The sequence below is a fragment of the Diceros bicornis genome, chromosome 31 (genome assembly GCF_020826845.1).
Source record: "Diceros bicornis minor isolate mBicDic1 chromosome 31, mDicBic1.mat.cur, whole genome shotgun sequence".
NCBI lineage: Eukaryota > Metazoa > Chordata > Mammalia > Perissodactyla > Rhinocerotidae > Diceros > Diceros bicornis.
This window is the reverse complement of record NC_080770.1, coordinates 25,840,917-25,868,392: the sequence shown is the minus strand read 5'-3', so window position 1 is coordinate 25,868,392 and position 27,476 is coordinate 25,840,917. Positions and strand designations below refer to the sequence as shown.

At 45.0% G+C, this 27,476-nt stretch overlaps 1 protein-coding gene across 4 annotated transcripts in view; it reads left to right on the top strand.

The window, feature by feature from the left end:
- Positions 1 to 1,133: 1,133 nt before the first annotated feature.
- EXT2 (exostosin glycosyltransferase 2) overlaps positions 1,134 to 27,476 on the top strand; it is a 134,568-nt gene continuing 108,225 nt past the window's right edge. Inside the window, exons 1-6 of one of the 4 annotated variants that reach the window (XM_058527105.1) lie at positions 1,161 to 1,219; positions 10,007 to 10,137; positions 10,795 to 11,360; positions 12,330 to 12,419; positions 17,474 to 17,590; positions 25,972 to 26,167. In XM_058527105.1, the coding sequence (XP_058383088.1) occupies positions 10,825 to 11,360; positions 12,330 to 12,419; positions 17,474 to 17,590; positions 25,972 to 26,167 (939 nt within the window). In that variant the 5' untranslated portion in view covers positions 1,161 to 1,219; positions 10,007 to 10,137; positions 10,795 to 10,824. Of the gene's footprint in view, positions 1,220 to 2,783; positions 2,933 to 10,006; positions 10,138 to 10,794; positions 11,361 to 12,329; positions 12,420 to 17,473; positions 17,591 to 25,971; positions 26,168 to 27,476 lie in introns of those variants that run through there. The other 3 variants (XM_058527108.1, XM_058527107.1, XM_058527106.1) reach the window with 3 other exon arrangements.

Sequence of the window (27,476 nt, the reverse complement as noted above, 5' to 3'; positions counted from 1 at the left end):
CCGGAATACTCGCATCCCAATCTCCTCGGATCTGTGACAAGCAGGCATTAGTTCAAGAATATTCCTGGAATCACTGTTGCTGCCGGAAGCCCCAGTGTATCTCCAGACTCAGAAGCATCCCCATGAATATTTAAGCCATAAGTGACAACTTCCACCAGATGGTGCTAAAGGATAGCTGGGACGAGAAGGAATTGGCTTCCACAGCCAGGACCAGTTAATGAAATGAGTGGGGTCATTTCATTAACCTCTCAATAACATCACTCTGAATTTTGATTGAATTTTTTAGACTCCATTTACTGCCTTATGACAGGGATTTTACTGTGCATGCAGAAAGCTAGATCATGTAAATAATTCAGAAACAAAATGAAAATGCAAGTCTCTCTCCCCCATTTCTGCCTGCACAATTGCTCTCCCCCAAACTGTTAATTGCTTCTTGGATTCCATCCAGAAAAAAATATTGTACATATGCCATATGCCTGAAAACAAGCATCTAGATATATATTTTATCTGTCTTGTTTTTGTGTGTATATATATTTACATGAAAGGGATCATACTTGCCTACTGTTTTGGACCATGCTTTCATATTTCCATACCAACATATATATGTATGTATTCTCGCATTATTCTATCCTAATCATGTTCCCTAATTTTGGTTGTTTCCAGTTTTCTGCTATTATTGGAAACAATACTGTAATGAGTATTTCTGATAAACATGGTTGAGACTATTTGTAGGGTAAACTCCGCGCAGAGGGATTGTTATCGGCATTTTATATTTGATGGATACTGCCAAATTGCCCTCCAAGAAGGTTGCACGCTCACCAGGACTGATTACAATAAAACATCTACGTTTTTGTCAGTGTCATAACAGTTGTATAAGTGAAGCACGGTGTCTCGTTGCTTCGATTTGCAGCGTCTTTAATTATGAACGAGGCTGCCCGTCTTGGCGTGAGTTGCGCCGTGGAGCCCGAGCGTCCTGCGCTGGCCTGGGCGAGCCCCTAAGCGGCGCCCTGACTCCTCCCGTCCAGCAGGGGGCGCGGGCGCGGGCCGCTCCCGCATGCGCAGTGCGCTCGGGGTCAGCCGCCGAGCCCGGTCGCCGGCGCCGCGCTCCCCGCCCGCTCGCGCAGCCCCGGCGGGTTCCCTCCGGGCGGCCGTGGCCCGCGCCCCTCGGCGTGAGCCGGTGACCGAGCGCGGGGCCGAGCGCGAGGCGGCCGTGGCCGAGGTAAGCGCGGCGCGGGCGGGCCGGCGGGCGCCGAGGTGCGGGCTCGGGCCTCCCCGGCCGCGGGGGCAGCGCGGGCCGCGCGCAGGCCGGAGGGCGGCGGGGGGCGACCCCACCCCCGCCGGGGCCGCGCGCCGTGATCCCCGCTGCGGGGGGCTTTGCTCTCCGCGCCGCCTCCTCTTCGCCTGGCCCCCCCCCTCCCACTTCGCTTCCCACCTGCCTCCCTTGCGCGCTCCTGTCCGCCGCGCGCCCCTTTCATTTCTCCCCGGACCCTGCAGCTTCCTTTTCCCGCAAGGCCACCCTCCCCCGGGGCCGCTCCCTTTCCGCTGCCGCCTCCTTCCCTCCGGCTGCACGGGTCTGTTTCCTCCCACGGGGGTCCCTGCGCCCTGGGCTCTGCCGTGCGTGCCTGTGGCCTCCCAGGCAGAGTTGGGACACTGCTCCAACTCGGAACCAGGTGGCTCTGGGCATCCGCTTGAAGCTCAGAGGCGTTTGGAATTCTCCTGGCCTTGGGAATCAGATCTGTGTATGCAGTTTTGAGGCTCAAATAATCTGCTTGGTGTAACTTATCGGGAAGTGCTAACCTAGAAGGGTCCTTGTTTGTCTGAGGATGTCTTGAAATAGAGTATGTCAGTTTTCATTCTTCTAAGTCAATTGAGTGCTCTAGGGACTTAAACTGGGCTTGGTTTGTAAGTTTCAGACCGCAAAGGTTATTCACGGTCATAACATAGATGACTCAGTTTCCTTCGTTCCTCACTTCCGCTGGTTAAGCCTCTTGGTTGCGTAGGCTGGTGTGAAGGGATAGATTTGGGTCTGTCAAGCTATGCTGGCTTCGCTAATTGGGGAGTGAAAAAGGTGTATCTAATCCAGGCTTAAAGGCAATCAGAGGAGGCAGCTTCACATGGGGATAAGAGCGCAGGCTCCAGAGCGGCTGCAATCCTCCAAATCTTAGCTTTGGCGTTTTCTAGGTGTGTGACATGGGGCAAGCTACTTAGCCTTGCTGTTGCCCTTTCCCAGTCTGTAAAAGGAGGGTAATGATTAGCTTGTCACATGGCACTGATAGGAAGAGTAAATACGTTAACTCAGAGTGCTTAAAACAGATCCTGGCAGGTAGTAAGTCCTCAGGAATGTTTAGTTGTTATTTAATTATATGCATTGTATTAATTTATAGTATAATTCCCACAATCAAAGGGCACAGTATTTTTTTTTTTTGCCCTAGGCTAACATCTGTTGCCACTCTTCCTCTTTTTTTCCTTGAGGAAGATTAGCTCTGAGCTAACATCTGTGCCAGTCTTCCTCTATTTTGTATGTGGGATGCCACCACAGTATGGCTTAACGAGTGGTGTAGGTCCTCGCCCGGGAACCGAACCTGGGCCACCGAAGCAGAGCGTGCCAGACTTGACCATTATGCCATGGGGCTGGCCCCAAAGGGCACAGTATTTTTTTATTGGAAACCATTTTCAGGGGTGGTTAGTCATAACGACTTTTAATTATAAAGAACTCTAGCAGATAAGGCAGTGAATCACACATTTTCCTGCTTTTGCTAATATTTGGTTCCTTTGTTTTCAGGCACAGTTGGGTTAAGTTCCGATGTAGCAGTGGCCCTGGGAGTTCAGTTGTGAGGGCTTCTCTAAAAGGTTAAAAGGACGAGATTGTGACTCCAAACGTTGGACTAAGTGAATTGGGTACAGCCTGAAGCACCCAGGAAAGGTTTCTCAGGCAAGTTGTAGGAATAAATAATTCCAGGAGCAGAAAATGCATCTCATCCTGACAGTAGAGTGGGGTTAAAAGATTTTTCCAGTGACTCAGTGCTTGACAGCTTTCCACATGCTTCCAGTGTTTCGCAGGGACAGGTTCGATGTGCTTCAAGGAGGATAAAATTTATGGGGCTCTGCTGTGAAATTCTTGTTTTGATCCAGGTAATGGTACTATATGGAACAAACAGTCATTAGTAGGAGGCTTCTTTTGTTCTTTCCTCTTCAGGGAAGCTCAGCGAAGGGGAGAGGAGGGTGTTCAGGGGTGGGTACACAAATTCAGTCTCTGGAAGTACCTAGCCATTTTTTTTCCCCTTTGGAAACTCTTAATTCAAGAAAGAAAATAATCAGAGTTCATCACCATATAATAAATCAAAACGTGGACCCTGAACAGTGTGTGCACTGATGGAACTGGGAAGGGTGGGGACACTTATTCATTCAGCAAACATTTATGTTTATATGAAATGTGTTCTAGGTGTGGTATTAGATGCTGGGGATACTGAGCAGAGATCAAGAAAGTCACAACCAGTAGAGGAGACAGATTTGCAATTATTTAACTAATTAATATAATGTGGCAAGTGCTATAATGAAGTGTGTGGAAAGTATGTGGATGCTCACAGAGGAGAGTGTCTCCAGAGCACTTAGTAGGGGCTTTTTTCTTCATTTCTCATCCTTTCCTTTTTCATTTAAGGCTTTTCCTCTCGTCTCTTTTATTGCGTTTTTATTCTACCTCAAGTGCTCGCCATGTCTCTCGGCTGTTTGGCCCAGACCTGTGGGAGCTCCGTTAGCCTGGGTCAGCATACCTCAGAAATGGGAGTTTGTACCTCTGAGAATAGCCCTCATCAGTGGGGGATGGGCTGTAGTGGATGAGTGCCATGGCTTTGTATCCTTCAAAGGGACAGTTCTGAGGTGCGTTTTTCAGAGGTACCCTAGCGGGACTGAGTCCGGCTCAGTATGGGAACCAGCTCAGTAGTACACTTTCTGTTCTGCCCTGGCTCCTCTCCTCCTCTGGCTTTCTGGGTTCACCTTCTGCAAGCTCCTTGCACCCAAGTCGCTTTTTCTTAGTTTGACAGAACAGAAGCTAAGACAGTTGGTGCTAGAAGTGGCTCTAGAAAGCAAGCCCTGAGACTAGTGCAAAACTGGGACCACTCACCCTCAGATGGCAGCAAGGACCCCTTTGCTGGTGGTAAGGGAGGTGTGGATAACCCCTGGGACTCTCTGGTACTAACTCCCTACTGTACTCGCACAGTTGTAAGAGTCTCACCAGCGGTGGGTTGGGATGAGATTCTGGTGCAAGGGAAGGCGTTGGCTAGGACAGTGGCTCTAGCAGGTAAGCAGCGTATGGACAGTGGTGATGATAAGGATGGGGAACTGGCTGGCTCTTGTTATCTCCCTCAAGCCCTTGAGGTAAGATCACATCAGATCAGCCAGATACCAACTCGGGACACATGTGAAAGACGGAAGGCTCCGTGGCAGCATCTCCTGCAGCTGGAGGGCAGACTGAGTTGAAAATCAGGCCCGGAATTTAATCATAATTGTGGCAGAACTGCAAAGGAAGCTGAGTGCACAGGTTGCCTCGCTAAAGTCAGGGCCATGACAGGGAAGAAGTGGGACCCTGAGACCTAGGATGGAGAAATTCGGGCGGAGACGCTGAGAACTTTGAACTCCCAGGTTTCCTTAGATCCTCTGGGCCAGCTGAAGTGTCTGCCTCTCCTTGAAGGAGTGCCTGGACACCGTGCAGAGACCTCTCTTGAGGCAGATGCCTTGTAAGATGGTGCTTATCCTCCTCAAGATCTGCCTCCCCTCCCCTCAGGTCCCGCCTGAGTGGGGAAGTACAGTCCCTGCTTCTGGGGAAATGGCTTTTGTGCTGAAAGAGGTGCAGGGCCTGGCTCATGAGGACCAGCAGGACCTGGGGAGCACGTGGGAGTGAATCGTGAGGGTGTTGGACGACGAGTGGGGTAGTGGTGGACCGTAAAGCTGGATGGGAGAGACTGGTGCCTTGGGAGCATTCTCTGATGGTTCAGGATTTAATGACCCCGCAGGGACTAGAGCGGGTCCTAGGATGCTGCTGGGCAGGGTCCTGTAGCGTGGACGTGGCTGATACCACTGGTTCTCAGCTGGGCGAGGTTTTGCCTCCCTGGAGGATGTTTGGCAACGTCGGGATATATTTTTAGTTGTCACAACTAAGGGTTGCTTCTGGCTTCTATTGAGCAGAGACCAAGGATGCTGCTAAACTTTCTACCTTGTACAGAACATCTCTGCACAAAAAAGCATCATCCAGCCTCCAATGTCAGTAGTGCTGAGGTTGAGAAACCCTGGCCTACAGTCAGTGAGGTGGAGGGGCCAGAGCTGTCTTGGCAGAGTATTGAGGAAGGGATCGGAAGGATCAGGGAGGTGGAGAGTTGAAATAGATTTGTTGCTTGAGGCCAGAGACGCAGCACTTGCCCATGTTCCTGGTAGGGTGCCCTCCCTTCAAACTTTGGTAACGTGGATGCCTTGTGAGGGGAACAGTGCCCTTCTCAATGCCTTTGAGAAGCTCGATTGGCTGTCTTCTGTAAGCCAGGATTGACTTTAGGAGATGTGACCATCAAATTGGGTTCCCAAGTATCTATGAGGATGATGGGATTTTGAAAAAGCAGAGGCCAGGTGGCGCCTAACCATCAGAGGCAGGTAGACACAATGCCTACGAGGGCAGCAAGGCCCGACCTTCAACCAGCACACCTTGACCCACTGTGGTGCTGATAGAGCATGGTGTTCCTAAAGGCAGTAGAGTTGGGCAGTCGACTAGGGTATTGCTTGACTTGTGTAAACAGAAAAAACTCAAGAGCTGGCAAGTGGAAGGCTGATGTGAGCTGCTGCAATGGAAAATCACTAGTCATCGTCTGGTTTCCAGATGTGAGCTCTCAGACCCATATCCCATGGATTGAGAGGGAGGCTGGATCACTTCGAAGAAGTACTTTGCAATGTCCCTGCAGGTATAGACAAATGTACCCCCAGTCCCTCCATGAGGGAACCGCGGCTCTTTATCAGACTAACTGTCCGTCGAGGAAAGGATAATGTCCAGACCTTCTGAGGGCTACAGGGTCTGAGCTGGTCATAGTACCAGGCAGCCCTCAAGCGATAGTGGATAGGCGTTGGGGGGTCAGCGCCCCAGCCTCTCATCCTTCCGAGGGACAAGGCGTAGTCTCCATGGTTCTTCAGAGGGTTCCCAGCAGCCCTAGGAGCCCCCACCCCCAGCGGTAACCAGCTTGATACCATTCTCCTTGTTGACTTCCCTTGTTGCTCGTCTCTCCCTTCTGGCTCCGTCCTCCAGCTTTCTGAGATCACCTCCCAAGTAAAACTACCTGCACCCCGATCCTTGTCTCTGTTTTTTTGTTTTTTGGGGGGGAGGAGAGAGGACCCAGACTATGACAGGTAGGAAGCAAAGTGTGATGCCTGGGACTCAAACATGGTGGGTATCAGCCCCTCTTCTTTCCAGCCCTTCTGCTGACCACTTGGGACCCTGGAGCCGGGTCATGCTCTTACCAGGGGAGTTCCTGTGGCTCCAGGTCCCTGCCAACACTTGGTGGTGTTTGCCTCTTATAGTTTCCTGTGCTGGTGGGTAGAGGGTGTCTCATTGTGGTTTTACGTTTCCTGACTGTTAATAAGAGTGAGTGTCTTTTCAAATGTTTATGTCCCATTTTTGTTTCCTCTTTTGTGAAATTCCTGTTTAAGTTTTTTGTTTGTTTTTATTGCGTTCTAGGAGTTCTTTAGTCTGGTTCTAGTCCTTATTGGTTATATGTATTGCAGTTATCTTCTGGTTTAATGGTCTTTTTACTTCCTTATGGTGTCTTTTGATGAACAAAAGTTCTTAATTGTAACAGAATTTATCATTTTATCTATTATGGTTTACACTTTTTATATTTTGTTTTAGAAATCATTCTCTGCCCAGAAGTCATGATATTCTCTCTTGTATTCTAAATTTTTTATAGTTTTGCCTATTATAGATAGCTTTTTAATCTTCCTTGGGTGGATTTTTCTCCCCTCTGGCTGCTTTTAATATTTTTCTTTGGCTTTCTTTTTAGTGGTTTTGCTTTGACGTATCTAGGTGGGGTTTTCTTTGTGTCTATTCTGCTTGGACTTGAGCATCTTCAATCTGTGAGTTGATATCTTTCATTATGTTGGAAAAACTTAGCAGAAGACAGCTGGATTCTCATATCTATTTCTGCATTCAGGCTTTGCAATAACCACATTATGTAGCCTCTGGAAAATGAAAGTGAAAAAATAATGTCAGTATTATTATGAAAACAGTCCAGACCCTTTGAAAGGGTCTTGGGACCCCCTGGAGTCCCCAGACCGTTCTTTGAGAACCACTTGTATAAGATTTTGGTATTAATGTTATACTAGCCTCCTAAAATAAGCTCGAGTGTTTCCGCTTTTTTCTGAACTCTGGAATAATTTGTGTAAAATTGGAATTATTGTTTTTTGAATGTGTAGTAGAACTTGGAAAATCTTTTGGGCCTGGAATTTTCCTTAGAGGAAGATTTTTATACTTTTGATTCAGTTTCTTTAATGTTGTAAAACTATTCAGTTTTCTTTGTGAGACTGTTTTGAGAAGTTATATTTTTAAAGAATTGTTCCGTTTCATCTAAGTTTTCAAATATATTGGCGTAGATTCCTTGATACCATCTTGTCTTTTAAATATATGCAGCATTTACACTTATGTTCCCCTTTTCATTCTGGGTATTTATTTGTGCTCTTTTTCTCTTTATCTTGGTTAGTCTTATCAGAATTATATCAAATGTCAATTTTATTTGCCTTTCTTGAAAAAACAACTTTTAGCTTTGTTGATCCTTTCTATTTTGTTTTTTAATTATTTTCTGTGTTTTTATTTATTACTTATTTCTTTATATTATCTTTGGGTTTATTTTGTTGTCATAATGCCTTTTAAATAGTTAATCTGTAACTCGTGAAAATTTGTAAAGCTCATGTGTGGATACTATTTTTATCCCATTAATCCCAGTTTTGTTATATGTGAAGTTGGTATTTTTCAAATACTACCCATTATTGGGTAGTATAATTGATCTAGTAGGTTATGAACAGCATTTAAAAAAAAGCAGTAGAATAACAGAATATAAAAATATAGTGTTCCTCATGTTATGGGGCGAGTACTGTATACTAAGGTTAAACATTGTTTTGTGAAACTTTTATTTCAAATACACACACACACACACATCTGTGTCTGTATTGGGTTACAATATAAAATATATTTCTTATTGTAGGTTTTAGTTAAAATTTGAAAGCCCCTGTGTTAAAAGGTAGTTTGTCTAATTTGGGTAAAGATTTCAAACCTTATTTCACAAAATAAACACCCGAGGAGCTGGCTAAAATCACAAATTCTGTGACCCTATTTTAGACCCGCTGGGGCCAAGGACTCTGTTGTAACACACTCCTCGTGTAATTCTCACCCTTCAGGTGTCTGAGAACCACAAGTCGGGATGTAAATCTACCCTGAAAGCCTGTCGGGAAGTTCTAACTCAGGGCAGTGGAGGGTGCAGCTCCTTGTGTGATTTGTCCTGGGACCTCCTATCTCTGAGGTCCAGGAGGGACACACAGTGTGACGAGAAAGCCTTGGGGGGGCCTGGACATAGTAGGGGGTTGGGGGCAGGCTGGGAACATGCTGTTGGTTGTTAGATGACAGAAAAAGTGAAAGAGCTCTCGTGCTCGCATTTCTGTCATAGAATCAGTTAGCATATATTGAATGGCTGATGTATATGCCCCAAAGATGACATCTTTAAGCTTAAAATGTATGAATGTTCATGCATTAGTCTGTGACAAGCAAATCTCTTATGTTCCAGCTCGTGGTCTCAGAGATAACAAGTCGAAATCATTCATGACTGTGCAGCACATTTTACCCGAAAAGCTGATAACGACGGCCACATTCAAGCCTTGGCACAACCCCACCAGCCAGGCAGGAGGCAGTTTTCCAGCGTGGGCAGAGATTGGGGAGATCCCAAAGTAAAAATGGTTGATAGACCTTAGATGGTCTAGGAGCTTTTCGGTTATTTCCCTTTATATTAATAGCTTCTCTGAAAGATCTGTGAGTAGAATGAGACCATTTTGTAGATTGGGGCTTTGACATGTGGCAGGCTAAGGTCGCTTGTCGCAGTAACGTGGCACGTCTGTGACACGTGCTGCAAGCACAGTCGAGGCTCTACCCTCCCCACGCAGTATCTGGGCACCAGATGGGGCAGGTTTGTTTGGTAAGGATCTTAAGTTGTGGTCTACAGGGGAACTCTGCATTTGCACTTGAGGACTAAGGATTTTCTTTGTATCAGTCAGTGATGCTCGTTGGCTGTTTCATTATCTATTGCTATGTACCAAACCAACCCGAAACTTCGTGGCTTAAAACAACAACAACAGTTGTGTATTTGCTCAAGATTCTGCGATCTCTCCAGAGCTTGGTGGGGATGGTTCATGTCTCTTCCACACAGTTTCCACTGGGGTCTCCCTGAAGTTGCCTTCCCCTGGGAGCTCAGTTTCCTTATGGCGTGGCAGCTGGGTTTCCAGATGACAGAAGCAGCAGTTACCACATCTCTTAAGGCCCAGGCTCAGAAGCCCTAGAAGGTAACTTCTGCCACATCATCCTGGCCAAAGCAAGTTACAAGGCTAGCCCAGATTCAGGGGGAAGGGAAACAGATTCCACCTTTTGATTGGAAAAGGGGCATGAACATTCACCGACGAGAACAAGTGTTGACATAAGACTTTGGAAATTGATCAACCACACTGCCCTTCTTTCCCTCCCTCCCTCCCTGTCTCCCTGTTCCTTTTTTCATTCTGTCCATCTAAATGTGTCAACTGTCACCTTCACTATAAAACATCAATGTATATTTAAAGATCAGAGATTAATCTTTTCTTCTCTAATACCCCTTGGCACTTTATTGATACTTTCCTAGTGGTATTTTTACGTTTTGCATTTTGTTGTAGTTTTGTTTGTCTTAGCTCCCTCATTAGAGTGTAAATTCCTCTAAAGTTGCTTTCTTCTTTGTTTCCTTCACAGTGCGTGGTGGGTGCTCCATAGAGGGTTGAATGAATAAATGGATGAAAACAGATTTTAGAATAACAAGTGTTCAAGAATAACTTGGTTTAGAATAACCCGGTTTGTCCAGATGAAACATCAGTTAATGTTAGGCAAGTGTTTAAAAACAAAACGAAACCACTTTTTTTTGTGTGTGTGTATGTGTGAGGAAGATCAGCTCTGAGCTCTCTGCTGATCCTCCTCTTTTTGCTGAGGAAGACTGGCCCTGAGCCAACATCCGTGCCCATCCTCCTCCACTTTGTATGGGATGCCGCCACAGCATGGCCTGACAAGCATGGGTGCGTGGGTGCGTGCCCGGGATCCAAACCTGCGAACCCCAGGCCGCCGCAGTGGAGTGCGCACTTAACCGCTTGTGCCACCGGGCCGGCCTCTCAAACCACTATCTTTAGCTATTTCACTTATGATTTTTTTTCCTTGGTCAGCATTTGTCTTCCTAATAAGCCCCATGCATTTACCAACTTATGCTCTCAATGAATCTATATTTACAGAATATAGTTATGTTTTTATATCATGTATCAATATTTATATTGTGTATGTAGTATTAAATATTAAATATATCACATAGCATATATTCATATATACAAATACATATATTTGTATACACGGATGAGAAGGGTCAGAAATCCCTTTTCATTACTTCATCAGACCACTTAAGGGAAAGAAATAGGTATATTAAAAGTCGAGCAGCCCTTTCAAGCGTCCTTTGCCGCCCTAAATACTTGATTTTTCCCGTTTCTCCCGGTCACCAGGAGTGTGAGGAGGAGGCTGTCTGTGTCATTATGTGCGCGTCGGTCAAGTACAACATCCGGGGTCCGGCCCTCATCCCGAGAATGAAGACCAAGCACCGAATCTATTACATCACCCTCTTCTCCATCGTCCTGCTGGGCCTCATCGCCACGGGCGTGTTTCAGTTCTGGCCGCACTCCATCGAGTCCGCCAGCGACTGGAGCGTGGAGAAGCGCAGCGTCCGTGACGTGCCGCTGGTCAGGCTGCCGGCCGACAGCCCGGTCCCCGAGCGCGGCGATCTCAGCTGCAGGATGCACACGTGTTTCGACGTCTACCGCTGCGGCTTCAACCCCAAGAACAAAATCAAGGTGTATATCTACTCTCTGAAGAAGTACGTGGACGACTCCGGGGTCCCAGTCAGCAGCACCATCTCCCGGGAGTACAACGAACTGCTCACGGCCATCTCGGACAGTGACTACTACACTGACGACATCGGCCGGGCCTGCCTGTTTGTCCCGTCCATCGACGTGCTTAACCAGAACACGCTCCGCATTAAGGAGACGGCGCAAGCGCTGGCCCAGCTCTCTAGGTATCTGGTACTTTTGCAGACCGGAGCCAAGTCCTTCAGGGAACTACAGGGAGGGAGACGGAGAGCTTCTTCTCTGAGCTGGCATCCAGCTGTGTCTCTTTGCTCCTAGGAGGGGATGTGGATGAGCCGCTCACTGGAGCATGAGGCCGGCACTGTGAGCCTCTGGCCTCTGAGCCAGTGAAAAGCGGTCTGCCATCGGTGCTGCTGCTGTGGGCTCCCAACTTAGAATTTAAAAACTAAGGGTGCCTTGTCTTCCCATACCTTTCCATTTAAATTTAAATACCTTTTTCCTCCTCTTTGTTATTTATAAAATACATGTTCACTGTAAAAAGTCTGAAAATATACATAAGCAAAAAGAAGAATGTAAGATTCATTCCATAATCTGGCCTTTAAGAGAACCATTATTAATATTTTGATGTTACTTTTCACTCATTTTTGTATGAAAAAATATGTACATATGCATATGTATATATACATTTTTGTATAATAGTATATGCATGTGCATGTGTGTATGTGCATTTTTGTGAAGAATGGGATCATACAGTACGTACTCTTTTGCTGCCTTTTCCCATTAATATATCATGAATATATTTCCAAATAATTTTATATTTTTACTATATAATTTTAAGGGTTGTATAGTATTCCATTTTACACATTTCATAATGTATTTAACCGATCTTCTGTATTTTATTTTTTTGTTTCTTTAACCAAATGATGAGCAGTTTTCGTTATCATAAGCTATTCTGTAGTGGACAAACTTGAAGTACACACCCACCGTTTTTTCCTTCTGAGGAGCCAGGCTAGTGCCTGATGTCCTGTTGGGGTTTCTAGGAATTCACTCTGTACAACTGAGAAGTGGCCCTATTTTGGGTTGGGGACTCTTGCTGCTTGTCATCCAGTAACTGACTCTTGTTTTTGTTTCTTCAGAGTAGACATGTGAATTCTCTTACATGTTTCATTTCTTAATAGGTGGGATCGAGGTACAAACCACCTGCTGTTCAACATGTTGCCTGGAGGTCCCCCAGATTATAACACGGCCCTGGATGTCCCCAGAGACAGGTAGGTGTATTTGGGGGTGTCCCTGTGCTGGGTTTCTGAGGATTAAGTAAATGCGAGACCCTCTTGGTCATGTGAAATCATGTTCCTAAGCCTACTGGACATACTTGGCAGTCAGAATTATTTGTTAAAATGAAGCATTGTCCTCCTCAAGACTTGGAAGTGTTGAGACCTGCTTAAATCTGTTGTGGAGAACCAGGTGGAGCTTTCCTTCCTTCCTAATAAAACCTTCCGAACAGGCAGACGTGGCAGGGGTGGCCGTGATTGCATGGTTGTGATTTTGGTTTCACTCACTGTATTTATCGGCCCTTTTGTACATGGACTGAATCACTTTGGCTGAAGGCTTCCAGGAAAGCTCCAGAATGAGGGGCTGCTTGAGGTTCCTCTCCTAGTGCTTGGTTCAAGGCTTTGAGGAGGACAGAAAGTGTGGGCCCAAGATGAGAGTCCTGGGCAATACTCACGGTGTAGGATTGTTGTGAGTTTGTAAATGAACTCATTTATAACCAATTGTATTATAGTCAATGTTTAACTCTCGAAATCATTGTTACTGAAAAAGGTGAGAGAACAGCCTGAGGCCGGCTGTGTTCTCAGCTTGTTAGAGGCCAACATTGTCATTTATGAAAATCTACACTTGGACCACTTTTCCCCAGAAGATTAAATCTAAGCCCTCTTTGCTTTAAGTGATTATCTAGAGTCAGTGCTGAGTTTCTGTCTGGAAATACAGTCATCACTAGAGGAGACATACATGCAGGACCACACCTCAGCTTTGGTGTAGAGACCGTTTTGGACGGTAGAGGGCAGTCGGACCACACAAATTCTCTAGAAACCAGCCCAACACAGGGGGATCCCTGATCGGGCTCTCAGCCTCAGCGTTCCTGAGGGGGCTACTGCTTTATGGATTTGGTTGTCCCGGGAAAGTGAAATGCTTTAGAGAATAGAGGGGGAAGGAAAGGAGCTGTTAGGAACACAGTGTCTTTACCTGCTGTTCTGGTTTATTTTGAGAAGGGCTTATTTCTGTTTGGGGCATTTCACTTTTTGCTGACATTTTGGTGTGTGTATCTGCATGGAAGAAGGATTTTATTTTTATCAAGTGCACATGTTAAGTGGGGTTTCATTTCTCTGCAGGAAAGTGTCAAGCAGGCAGGAGAACGTTTAAGTTCTCCTTAGGGGCTTAGGTGTTAAGGATCAGGAAGGTTAAATCGTTTTCCCTATGCGTGTGTTTTTGTAAGTGATTATAGGCAATCCCGTAGCAAGTAGTGAATCACATAGAGTCCTCCTTTATCTTTGCATGTGGGAAATTTCATTTTGAAACCTATGTGGTCTTCTGGTTGGGGTGAGGAATAGTAGATTTGTTTATTAATTTTTCTTATCCTTTGTGCTTGCTCCTGGATTCAGAGGAGGCAAGAACCATAAACTGCATATCAGATTATTTGGAAATTAGAAAACAGGCAGACTAGATTAGGCTGCTTCTAAGATCTCCTGCAGCCTAAAGGCATGGGTGTGATTACTTAAGAATTATTTTCCTCGGGGAAATGCAGGGACCAGGACTGAGGGAAATGTCTGCTCAGTGAATAGATCTTTTATGCTGCTTACACCTGTTTTTATTTCTCTTTCAGTTTTTAAAAATCATACACATATAAGCTGCATGTATACTTTCTTTGTGTAAGATTGGGACACTGTGCAAGTGTGTAAGGAGTAAAATGTAAAATGTACTTTCAAACTCGCCTCTCTTTTCCCTCCCTTACTGAGCGGTAATCACTTCTATCAGATACTGTGTATTTTTCTAGTCTTTTTTCTATGGATTTATACACAAACACACACACATATATATACACACATACCCATTTTGTCTTAAGTGGGAGCAAATTATACCTCTTCAGGCCTTACTTTACTGATATTTGTTTTCTCAGATATGTTCTGTAATATTATTACTTGGATTTTTGTTATCCTTTCTTTGCACATATCTCTCGCAAATTCCTACTTTTGTGTGGGTGTATATTTGTTTATTTGCACTTGTTATGGAAAATTTCAAGCCTGTATAGAAGAGAGACTGGCACAGGGAAGCACACGTGCCCTGTCCAGCCTCAGTGATCAGCACCTTGCGGCCAGTCTCCATTGCTCTGTACTCGTGTCCCTCACCAGGTTATCTAGAAGCAATCCCAGATATTACATCATTATATCTGTAAATGTTTCCGTTTGAATCTCTGCATGATAAGGGCTTTTTAAAAAACGTAACTACAGTTACTATTATCATACCTAAAAAATTAACAGTAATTCTTTAATATCACCAAATATCTAGCCATTGTTCAAATTTACCTGTCTCATAATTTTTTTTTTCTTTTGGTGAGGAAGATTGGCCCTGAGCTAACATCTGTTGCTAATCTTCCTCTTTTTGCTCGAGGAAGATTGTCCCTGACCTAACATCTGTGCCAGTCTTCCTCTGCTTTGTATGTGGGATGCTGCGACAGCGTGGCTTGAGTAGCAGTGTGCAGGTCTGCGCCTGGGATCCGAACCCATGAACCCTGGGCCGCTGAAGTGGAATGCATGAACTTAACCGCCATGCCACCGGGCTGGCGCCTCATAAATATTTTTTTTATGGTTTGTTTGATTCAGTAAACAAATAAGGATGACCAATAGAATTAGTCAGCTTTTTTTTTTTTTTTGCAAACCCTGAAGCCTTATATTTGAGGAATTTGCAGGCTCGATTACATGCCTGGCTTAGAAGAAGGCAAAGGATAAACTTGCAGATGAAGTGTGTTCTGGCACTGTGAATACTCAGAGGAGAACTACCCGGAGTACGGATGGTGGAGTACACGAGGCTTGGGGGGTTCTCGGGGACAGAGGTGATGTCCTAGAGTCAGGAAGTCCCGGAAGGTGCTGGGGACACTTGGGGTGATACAGCACTTGGCCTGGCATGACTCTGATCATCACATTAATTCTCAGCTGCAGGGTTTCTATTCAGTCTCTTGCAGTTTTGGAACTGATCTCTGATTTGGGGATACATAATGGGAAAACAGAATGTGCTTCTCAGAAACTCACTTTCAGTCAGTGTAAAACACGTGTTCTGTAAAGCAAGGGATACTTACAATATTTCCTCCGTTATAATGTTGTGGAAACTTTGGCAGAAGAAGATACAGTGACTTAGAGGTGAAGTCTTGTTGGTAGCAGGGCTGGCGTGGGCCTGTTGGAGTAACTGCAGGCGTGGATCTTTCCGAGATCACACATGGAGATCACACGTGTGTGATCTATGACGTAACGCATACCTCAGATTGCAGGCCTTCCCACTCCCAGTGCATGACCCCACCCTCCGCCTGGAACAGAGCAGCAGTGCAGGGCCCCAGGGATAGAGCAGCAGTCAAGGCTGGTGTGAGTCTCACCGCATACGCACACCCTCTCCTCTGGGCCGTGGGTGCAATTACCTAATCATCCACTCCCCTGACTCACCTGGACTGCCTGGTGCCTGCATGCTGGATCCACGTTTGCCTCTCTGCACAGCAGTCAAGGGGGCCCACGCGGTCTGCTTGCCATGACGGTCATGGAACCCACCCGAGTTTGTGCTGGATGGATTCGTTGCTGAAGGCTAATCAGGAAAATAAGACTGCATGTTGGTACTGAGGATGGTCATTAAGGTTACAGAGTAGACTGGCAACTGGAGAGGGTTTTAGCCTGCACATTACCTCACCAACCAGGTCTTGGTTCCATAAAGCTTAAACAAACAGAGTGGGATCGCCAGAGGTGGTTTGAAAATCTTTGAACTTAAACTGGTCATGTGAGAAGGGAATGTAGGCTGTCCTCAGGGCAGGGAGGGGATTGGTAGCCATCAATGTTGCAAAAAATGTGGTTTCTCAGCTCAGACAGTTTTGGCTCAGACTGTGCAGTGCGTGGGACGGGCAGAACTCTGCCCCAGTAAGTGATTTCGGTGGTGTGGGGCCCCGGGGACAGAATAACAGGGAAAGTCGGCGTGGTATACTCCTGCTTCCTCTCTGTGGTGAAGTGTCATTGCGCTGCTTGCTGGATCCAATTGCAACAGCGTGTTCACGGCTTTCTAAGTAAGGAGAATTAGAGCTAGTGCGTGCAAACTGCAAGAGAAGCACCAGCCGTCCAGTTCTGGATTCTGCTTCCTGTAGAGGAGCTGGGCTAATAAGACCGAGGAGCTGGAATGATGGTGAGAGCTGCTGGAGGCTGCACGGTTCACACGTGGCTCTGGGACAGCAGGGGAAAGAACTGAGTGGGGCAGGAGTTGGAGAGAGCCTGGGACATGTACAGCGCGAGACGTGGTACTTTACCGTCACCACTGCTTTCTGTGCCCATTGTCTCCTGAGGTTCTCGTCAGTGGGTCAGGGAGTGAGCACCCCAGCGAGTCTTCCTATGCAGACCTGTTGTTTTTCTTGTTATTGTAAATGTGTTTAAGAGTAGGGCGTGACTTTTGGGAGAGGTGAATGGATCTGAATAAGGTAGCAGAGGGGCTGTTCATCATAGGGCGTTCTCTGGGCTGTGATATATTTATTATTATTTTTTTTAATTCTTTTTTTTTTTTGGTGAGGAAGATCAGCCCTGAGCTAACATCCGTGCTAATCCTCCTCTTCTTGCTGAGGAAGACCGGCTCTGAGCTAACATCTATTGTCAATCCTCCTTTCCCCCCGCCCCCCCAAAGCCCCAGTAGATAGTTGTATGTCATAGCTGCACATCCTTCTAGTTGCTGTATGTGGGGCGCCGCCTCAGCATGGCCAGAGAAGCGGTGCGTCGGTGCGCGCCCGGGATCCAAACCCGGGCCGCCAGTAGCGGAGCGCACGCACTTAACCGCTAAGCCATGGGGCCGGCCCTGGGCTGTGACGTATTTAAAAAAAAATGAAAAGTAAGGAAAGACTACCTAGGACCCCAGAGGAAGGCTGGTGCCTCAGGGATGGAACGCAGGAGGGTGCCTTTATAGAGAAGCAACTTGGTAAACATTAGCTGTTGTTGGTATTAAGACTCAATGACTCCTGTCCCTTTCCACAGAGCTCATCAGAACGCAGCCTTCTTTCTTTCGCATTGTTTGACAAATCCTTTGCTTTCAGGGCTCTGTTGGCTGGTGGTGGCTTTTCTACGTGGACCTACCGACAGGGCTACGACGTCAGCATTCCTGTCTACAGTCCGCTGTCTGCTGAGCTGGACCTCCCAGAGAAGGGGCCCGGGTAAGGTGCATGGTGAGAATCTCAATGAGCTTTAAACAAACGTGGTGACAATAATCGTATTCTTTACTTGTGTGACAAGTGCTCATGTATGAAGGGACTGATTTGTATATTGCCACACAAGAAATGTCATATTGGGTGAGATGTAAAAACCCACACGTAGCATTTGGTCTCAGAAATAAGTCTCAAGGAAATCGTTTGCTTACAGAACATGAGAACCGTTCCCTAAGCATCCCAAACTTCCCCTTAAAAGCCGTTATGGATTCTTCGAGAAGTGAGAGACCTTTTCCAAAGAGGAGACGTTTCTCTCCTGTGTGTGTGTTTTACCATGTGGCCTGGGACCAAATTCTGAAACTTTCTTTAGGCATAGCAAATTTGGTTATTTAGACAATGTATAAAGCCCATTAAACGTTTTTTAAAACATTAAACATTTTTCCCTCTAGCGTCAGGCAAGTGCAAAGAAAGAAAGGTTCATGAACTTGTTGTTTAGATCATCTTTCTGGATTTTTCTCTATTAGTAGACTCCCAGAGATGACTTATTTTATTAGTTTTTTATTGAGATATAATTCATATACCATAAAATTCACTCTTTTGAAGTGTACAATTCGGTGGTTTTTAGTATATTCACGAAGTTGCACAACTATCATCGTTACTACTATCTAATTCCAGAACATTCTCATGACCCCCAAATTAACCCAATACCTCTTAGCAGTTGCTATCTCTGCCCCCAGACCTCACACCCTCTGCCTCCAGCAGCAACCACTAATCTACTTTCTATCTCTGTGGATTTGCCCGTTCTGGATATTTCATATAAATGTAGTCATACCATATGTGGCCTTCTGTGTCGTCTTCTTTCATTTAGCCTAATGTTTTCAAGGTTTATCCATTTTGTAGCATAGAATCAGTACTTCATTCCTTTTTTGGCTGAATAACATTTCATCATATGGGTATACCACATTTTGTTTATCCCTTCATCAATCGATGGGCATTTGGGTTATTTCCACTTTTTAGCTATTATGAATAATGCTGCTGTGAACATTCATGTGCAAGTTTTTGTGTAAACATGTTTTTAGTTCTCTTGAATATATTCCTAGGAGTGGAATTGCTGGGTCTTATGGTCACTCTATGTTTAAGTTTTTGAGGAACTGCCAGACTTTCCCAAAGTGGCTGCACCATTTTATGTTCCCACCAGCAGTGTATGAGGGTTCTGATTTCTCCACATCCTCACCAACACTTATTATCTTTTTTTATTCTAGCTATCTTAGTAGGTGTGAAGTTGTATCTCATTGTGGGTTTGATTTGCATTTCCCTAGTGACTAATAATATTGAGTATCTTTTCATGTGCTTATTGGCCATTTATATAATCTCTTTGGAGAAATGTCTATTCAAATCATTTGCCCATTTTTAAATTGGGTTGTGTTTTTATTGTTGAGTTGTAAGAATTCTTTATGTATTTTAGATACTAGACTCTTATCAGGTAAGAATTCTTTATGTATTTTAGATACTAGACTCTTATCAGGTATATGATTTGCAAATATTTTCTCCTATTCTCTAGGTTGTCTTTTCAGTTTCTTGGTAGTGTCCTTTGATGCACAAAAGTTTCTAGTTTTGATGAAATCCTATTTGTCTATTTTTCCTTTGGTTGCTTGTGCTTTTGGTATTATATTTAAGAAACTATTGCCTAATCCAAGTCCACAGAGATTTATGCCTATGTTTTCTTGTAAGAGTTTTATAGTTTTATCTTTTGGATTTTGATCCATTTTGAGTTAATTTTTGTATATGGTATGAGGTAGGGGTCCAACTTCATTCTTTTACTTGTGGATATCCAGATGTCTCAGCAATACTTGTTAAAAAGACTGTTCTTTTCCCATTGAATGGTCTTGGCACGCTTGTTGAAAATCAGCTGGCCAAAGATACATGAGTTTGTTTCTGGACTATCAATTCTGTTCCATTGGTCTGTATGTCTGTCCTTTGCCACTACCACTCTGTCTCAATTACTGTAGTTTTGTAGTACGTTTGGAAATAGATAAATATGAGTCTTCCAACTTTGTTCTTCTTTTTCAAGATTTCTTTTGGCTGTTCACGGTGACTTGCATTTTAATTACTTTTTTTTTAAAATGCGACTTGAATAAGTACAAATAAAAAAAAGCTCAACTCCTCATGCTTACACAACTACAAAACTAAAACGAATTTACAAGTTAAATACAAACAAATCTACAAAACTAATAACATTTAGGTTAACGTAGTGTGATAGCTGAGGCTTTCTCTTTGAAACTGCCTTGCGCCTTTCAAGGTGAGTGTGAGTTAATTCTGGGTCTCTTGGTTTGGTGTGTCTGTGCTGTTGCCTGCTGGATGGTGATGTCTTTCTTCCTACCACATTTTCTATTTGAACCACTAGGAAGCTTCCCTTTATACAGCACATTGTGACATCATTTATTTTCATCTAGTACAGATGCATGATTCGTATTTTTTCCCCAGTATTTTATTATGAAAATCTTCAAGCAGACGGCAAAGTTTAAAAATTTTTGCAGTGAACGTGTCTGCCCACCACTTAGATTCTGTCATTAGCGTTTTGCTGTACTTGCTTTACATGGTTTACATTTTAGGGCTTTGTCTCTTCTCATTAGCCCACTAAATACAAACGTGGACATGGAAAAATTTTTAGCAGTATTCATCGTTAAAAATGAGCAAAAATATGCCTATGCTAATTTTTTTGGATCATCATCAAGATGAAAATACAGAAATAATTCTTATAGAGAGAATTTGTAGACTGGAGAAACTGATATAGTTCAATGCCATGTTTTGAGCCTGGATTTCCATAAATTGAGAAAGGGTTATCTGTGTGAGCCCAGCTGGTACCCTTTGGGGTGGTACAAGTTTCTCTTGTGTAGCTGGCATCTTACTTTGGTGCATTAATGTAGTATTAGATATGAATAACTATAATAAGTAGAGAAAAGTCAATTAAACTTAAAGAGTTTGTTGCTTCTGTGAGAGTTTGTTGCTTCTGTGAGCATTTACTTAAATTTAAATCAGTTGTATGATTTTAAAAAGTTTTTTAACCCTTTTCTTTTTCTTTCTTTTTTTTTCTGAAGTTGTTCTGGAATTTACTTTATTAAATTTAATTCAGTTCACTTCAGTTCAAATCAGACCTTTATTGCAGACCTATTTGCCCAAGAGTGGCTAGGCTGGTGGTTCTCAAGAGGGGCGGGGCCTTGATTTTGCCCCTCCCCAGGGACATTTGACAGTATATACAGCTGTTTTTGACTGTCAGGAGTGAGGGTGTGTGTGTCAGGCATCCCCAAGATCACCTCCAATTTCCATGATTTGCTAGGAAGTACTCATGGCTGTGATTTATTACAGCAAAAGGATACAAAGCACAGTCAGCAAAGGGAAAAGGTGCCCGGGGGGAAGGCCAGGGAAAGCAGATGCAAGTGTCCAATGGCCCTCTCCTGGTGGATGGGTCACACAGGGCATGCTTAAGTCCCCCAGCAACAGAGTGTGACAGCATGTGTGAATGTTGTCCACCGGGGAAGCTCATTAGAGACCCAGCACCCAGGGTTTTTACTGGGACCTAATCACATGGGCAGTCTCTGCTTGGCATGTGCCTTAATTCCAGACTCCCAGAAGGAGAGCAGGTGTTCAGCATAAACCGTAGTATTTCTGCAGTTTGGACACAGTGAGCCACTCTTATCAGTTCTGGGCGTGGTGGGAACTTTCCCAAAATCAAAGTTCCTGTACACCAGCCAGGGCCAACCTTTCGAAGGAGAGCAGTCTGGCCTGCCGTGTTAGCTCTGTTCTGCCAGGGTGCTCCTGGCATCTGGTGGGTGGAGGCCCCTGAACCTCTATAGTGCACAGGGCAGCCTCCACAGGAGGAATTATTGGGTCTTGACGTCATCTGTGCTGCGGTGGAGAGCCTGGGAGAAGCAGAGTGGGCGGGTGAGGGTCGGGTCTGTCAGGGTGGCTCGGCTGCCTCGGGGCCTCTGTCTTTCCTAAGGCGGCCTGCACTAAACTCCCTTCATTATCTGCTCTCTCTTGTACGTATAATCTAGCTCCCTTACTTCATTATCTGCTCTCTCTTGTACGTATAATCTAGCTCCCTTATGTTGGTTTAGGACTCTTAATTCCCTTCAGATTTAATCCAGGAGAAGAAAACATACTGAAAAGAAAAGATGTGACAACAAAACAAAGGAGAACAAACCACAGTAAAAATTACTTTCACAGATTTAAACCGTTATGTGGATGGTATTTTCTTAGTAGCATAATCTCTCTAATTTTTATGTATAACTGGACGAAATGAAGATCTTTAACTGGATGACTTAAGGTCTCAGTTAATTTCTGAAGCTCTGTGGTTCAGAAACGGGATAGAGGAACGATGTCGCTTCGGGGGCAGCAGGAAGTGAAAGGCCGCCTTGGGCACGTCCTCCCTCTGCTGGCCGCCGTTGGATTTCTACACCTCGGCTTGACCCGCGCTGCCCATTTCCTGCCAGCTTGCCGTCCGGCCCTGCGGTTGTGGTGTTTCTTTTATAAACAACATCCCCCTCCCTCCAGGAGAAAGGAGAAGCAGCAGCAGAGGGAGGCGAAGAAGGCTCCAGACACACCTCCCTTTCCGGGGACTTGGGCGGAGCGGGAGGGTGACCTCATGGCCACGCTTCGGATTCGTTGCTTTGTGAGAGTTGCTTTGTAAGGGAATTCCCACATCTCTTGAGGGCTGCATAGATAGCGAGAGCTGTGTTTTATTTTTATTTTAAATCTCTCAGTATTTTTTCAATGGGAGCAGAGGATTGTTGCTATTGATAGCTTCTTCTCACAGCTGTGTTGGCCTCGGCTGGAATTCTTGTCATTTTCCCTCTGAAAGGAGCTAAATTGGGAGTTTACAACTGTTACTGTCGAGGGGGACTTTGAGTTCTCAGCATGATTTTACTTAAACTTAGAGATCAGCACTGCTGGCAGGAAACATGAAAGCAGAGCTAGTAATTTCAGTTCCTAAAAGAAAAACAAACCTACCTCAAAATTTTGTTTGCTTAAAACTAAAATGGGCATACCCCATCAGCCATCTGTCAGGTCAGGGAGAGCAGTGTGCGAGCAGGGGGAACGTTTTTAGACTCTTGTTCACATCTGCACGTTTATGTTGACAATGGAGTGGGGATCCGGTGATCCTGGTGACCGAATGTCTAAAATAGAACTTGGTTTCTCAACAATAAAATCTAACCCAGAGGCCTTCTTGACTCAAGTTTCTTTGAGCACCACACATTCCTTTGTTTATTTCTGTATCTATATAGATGGATCTTTCTCTATCTATGTATATTGAAAATCATGCGTGCATATTGATATCTCCAGTTCCACTCAACACCACAGGAGCATCCTGGTTTTCTCACTTTCTGTATTTGTAACTCCCTTCTCTGACAGTGAGAAATCTGGCTCCCATTATCTTCAATATTTTTACTTATTTGATTGACCCTCTTGCATATAACCAAAATTCTGTTGCTGCCACCGCCCTCCTCCCTGCACAGATGCCCTCTTCACCCCCACTCAGACTTCAGTCCCCCCACATTGTGCTCCTGCTGCTGTCTCCTCCCCACCCCTAGCACACATACCCTCCTCAGCCTTCTTGGGTTCCAGCACCTCACACTGGGTGATACTACCCTTACCATCACCCTCCTCAACTGGGGCACCCTTTTCAGCCTGCCCAGGCTCTGACGCTGTTCTGGGCTGCCCAGATGCCCTCCTCACCTCACCTGGTCTCCAGCATCCCACACTGGGTTGCCATAGCTACCACTACCTCTGCTCCCAGTGCAGAAACCTGAGTGCCCCTCTTAGGACTCTCACACGCTGTGCTGGGCCACCTCCCTACTCTTCCCCAAGTGGAAGCTCTCACCCCACTAGGGCTTCAACACTCCACGTGGCTGTCTCCCCACCCTGCCATGCAGAAACACCCCTTCCCTCTAGGACTCCAACACTGCACCCTCCTGCATGGACACCCTGTTGGATGCAAACGCGTCTGTTCTTATTCTGGACAGTGTAGGGCACCAGTTTTATGCCAGCAGCTCTACTTAAATAGAAAGTCTCCAGAAACATCCAGCAAGTACCAGTGCTCCATGAGATCTGTCACAGAACCACTGGAAAGACCTTTGGGGCATTTAGCCTTAACTTGATGCATGACTTTTCACTATCACCTCTTAATGAAGAGTTTTCTGATTTGTACCAAAAAACTCAGTCCATTTCATTTTCAAATACCTTTAATTGTTAAGGTGATTTTCCTGCTTGCCTTGTGAGTTCGACTGTAAGTCTCTCTCCTATTTACACAGACAAGTTTGGTTACAGAGACGCTGTTCTCTGGTTCGGCTGGAGATGGTGTTCACTTAGAGATGATCTGCGAGTGTTCTCTCTGTGTGCTCTTTCCATCACGAAGTCATCCCTCTGAAGATTAATGCTTTTACAAAAGGAAAGTTATTGAGGTTCAGGGCTGGGAGTACAATCCAAGAGTCTGTTTCGGTGTCTAGAAGGAATACTTTTGGCTATAAATACTCAGCATATTGTTCAATAAATTGTAATTTAGGAGGAAATTGCCCAGGATGAGAGGAACCAGTCTGTGCCACTAATCCAAACTGACTCCCTGATGGGTTTGCTATTCCGTGTCTCTCTCATCTCCACTTACCTTAACTCTGGTCTCCGGGTCTAAACTGCCATCTAGGGGGCTCTATCAAATGGAACTTTCTGTGGTGAGGAGATGATCTGTATTTGTGCTGTCAGGTACCCACTACCTACCTATGGCTATTAAGAACTTGAAATGTGGCTAATGTGACTGGGGAACTGAGTTTTAAATTTTATTTAAATTTAAATTTGAATGGCCTCGTGTGGCTAATTGTTATTAGACAGTGAAGTTCTAGGGAATCTGCTTACCCCTTTCTTTCCTAACTGTGCTGTGGGAAATACCCTTTGCTTTTAGTTCACCTAGATAAAGAAATTACCAAAGAAATGGTTCTGAGGACTTGAAAGCCACCTGGCTGAGGTCTGTCTTGCTGTTTTCTGGAGTGGAGCTGATCTGGCTGGTTTGGCGAGTGTCCACCTTATCCACTCATTGCTCTGTGTGTCTCGGACCTGGAGCTTAATGCTCGGTGGAAGATGACGGCCTTCGCAGTCAGAGAATGATTACTGTTTAGCCGTGGATATATGAGTAATGTGTTCCCCAGCTAGAACGTCCAAGTAAGTCTAAGGAACTGAGGAAAAACAGTTACCCTTCCTTTCTCCTCAAAGCAGGAAAAAAAGAGGGAGAGATGGGTTCACAGAGTATAGGTTTTTGGTCCTTTCTTAGGTACAGACTCGTATCAGCTTGCCTGGTGGCGTCGCCTGTGAGAGGCATAGCCCTAGTATAGTCCCTGGTCTATACCAGTTAGAGGAGATTCAAGTGAGTTCTGCTTCTGAGTCTGGTGGGTGTTTCTTTTCTTCCTGGAACCTGCTTGATGTTATTCTTTTCTTTGACAGTAATCCCTCAACCTATGTAGTGTTTATGATCTGTAACCTCTCTGCCTTATGGGAATCTTACCTTCCGGGAGGGAATTACTTACCGTCTGGTCTCCTCAGAATCTTCCCCCTGACTTCTGGCCTACTAACTTTGTGTTCACCTTTTGTCTCTTATGGAGACCTAAATGGCACTAGACCCTTGGAAATCCTTTCTTCACTCCCTTTTCTTTTAAGCATCTTTGCTTTCAAGGTGTTAAGGCTGATTCCATCCTTTGGCGAAGGTAGTTTTTTTTCACTTGTTCTTCTCAACGACCAGTTTGGTCTTCCTAATGTCCACATGGCCTTGACGATGGGGGCTCTCTTTCCCTGGAGCTTCTGCGGGGCATGAGGATGCCATTCAGCAGCCAGCAGCAGTCTGTCACCTCTTCTGCTTTTACAGCCAGCGCTGCCCATCAGTTTTCCTCTTCTCCTATTTGAAGGATGCAACCAACTCGCAGTTCCTTTTCAGATCAGAGAACTCAGATATAACTAATACCATGTAATGATAACATGTTGCTGTTTCTTCCAAATAATCAACCAACCAATCAGTCAATTTCTCTCTTTTTCCACACACACACATATTTATAGCATGCTCTCCAAGCTTGGCACATTATAATCATTTCCTCAAAACATTAAGAACTTTTCCCAAATAAAATCTTTAATGACTGCATAATATTTCAGCATGTGGATGAGTCATACCTTACTTTCTTACAGTATATAATATTTTAAGTATTCAGCAATGCTACAGAGTATAATTTCCCCACAAATCAAGGGATGTGAAGACTAGTGAGAAAACACTGCCGTAAGTTTAATATTAAAATTTGCCTTACCTTGACTACCATACTAGCTGCGGCTCTCCAGTCCCCTTTTTTTCTCCTCCGCAGTCCACGGCGATACTTCCTCTTGTCATCTCAGATGGCTCTCCATCCCGAGTACAGAGAGGAGCTGGAGGCCCTCCAGGCCAAACACGGAGAGTCGGTGCTGGTGCTGGATAAATGCACCAACCTCTCCGAGGGCGTCCCATCCATGCGGAAGCGCTGCCACAGGCACCACGTCTTCGATTACCCCCAGGTGCTGCAGGTGAGTGTCCTGCGTGACCTCCCTCAAGGCTTGGGAGAGCTCACTGCCACCAGGGAACGCTGACCCCAACAAACAGGGGTTGTTTTCCACATACAACTGGGAGAATTAGCCACGCGGAGAAGACAGCGTAGTACTGCTCTTTACTGGATGCCTAGACCTCCAGTGGCTTCGTGCCTGGCCTCTTGTTTGTGCAGAGCTACGTGGCCTATGAGTGTCCTTTCAAGTGTTCATTATCCTTCAAAAACACAAATCAGATAGATTTACAAAGAAGCTGCACAGACAAAGCAGGCAAATGTATTTTGCCTTTACTTCTGTGTTCATAAGCCAGTCCAGAGCAGTGTCCTCCTTTCAGGTGGCAGCTCGTATCCTCTGACTGTGCTAGCCCACACGGCCACCGTCAGCTTTTCCTGGGAGTAAGGTTTTTATGTTTTGTCACTGTTTTGTGTTTGGTGGTGTTGCCACCCTTCACGTGTCCTCCTGATAGCATGCCCTTTCCTAAGTCATGGAAATGGCGATGTTTCCGTAACCATGGGCAGGGCAGTCCTTTTGGGGATGTTTTATAAGCAGAATATTTGACATTCCAAGAGTATGGGGGCTAGGAAAGGAGAAAGTGAGTTTTCTTCCCTTAAACATTTAAAATACAGACAGGTTAGTTCCAGGAGAAATATCAAGGAGCCGGTGTGGCTTTTTTTTAGTCTCCAAAGAGAACTGGCCCATGCTGAGATTGTTAAAATACCTTCTCTCAAGAAGGCTGCACCTTGCTGTAATGTCTGACTGATAACAGTGGTGATGTGAGCAGGGGTGTTTATAGTAACCTTTGTCTAGACAGGAAAAGTGGTTATCAGCACGTGTGTCCACATCTGGACACCGACTCTTAGGGCAGCCGAGCTGTCTACCTGCGCCTCCGCGCGCCGTGACTGAGTCTCCTCTTCCTCTCTCCTTCTTTCTCATGCAGTCCCAGAGGAGTTCGGCAGATTGAGTTTTTCATTTCTTTTTCCTGAACTTTCCTTTTCTCTAGCTTTAAAGATTAAACAGTAGTTTTTTAATCTTTCTTTTTCTCCTGAAGAGGCAAAATTTGGGAGAAACTGAGTGTTAGAGATAGGGTGTTATTTTGATTTGCCTATTGCAAACGTTTTTTCTCCTGTACATTTCTCCTTTTCCCAAATGTTCCCCACATTGGGTGGATTTGTGAGGGAGTGAATGGGGAAGAAATTTTTTGAGATTTTACTTTGTGTTTGATTTATTGTTTCTAAATAGAACATATCTGTCTTAATGTGTTTCAAGGGCATTGCATTCATGAAATGAATAT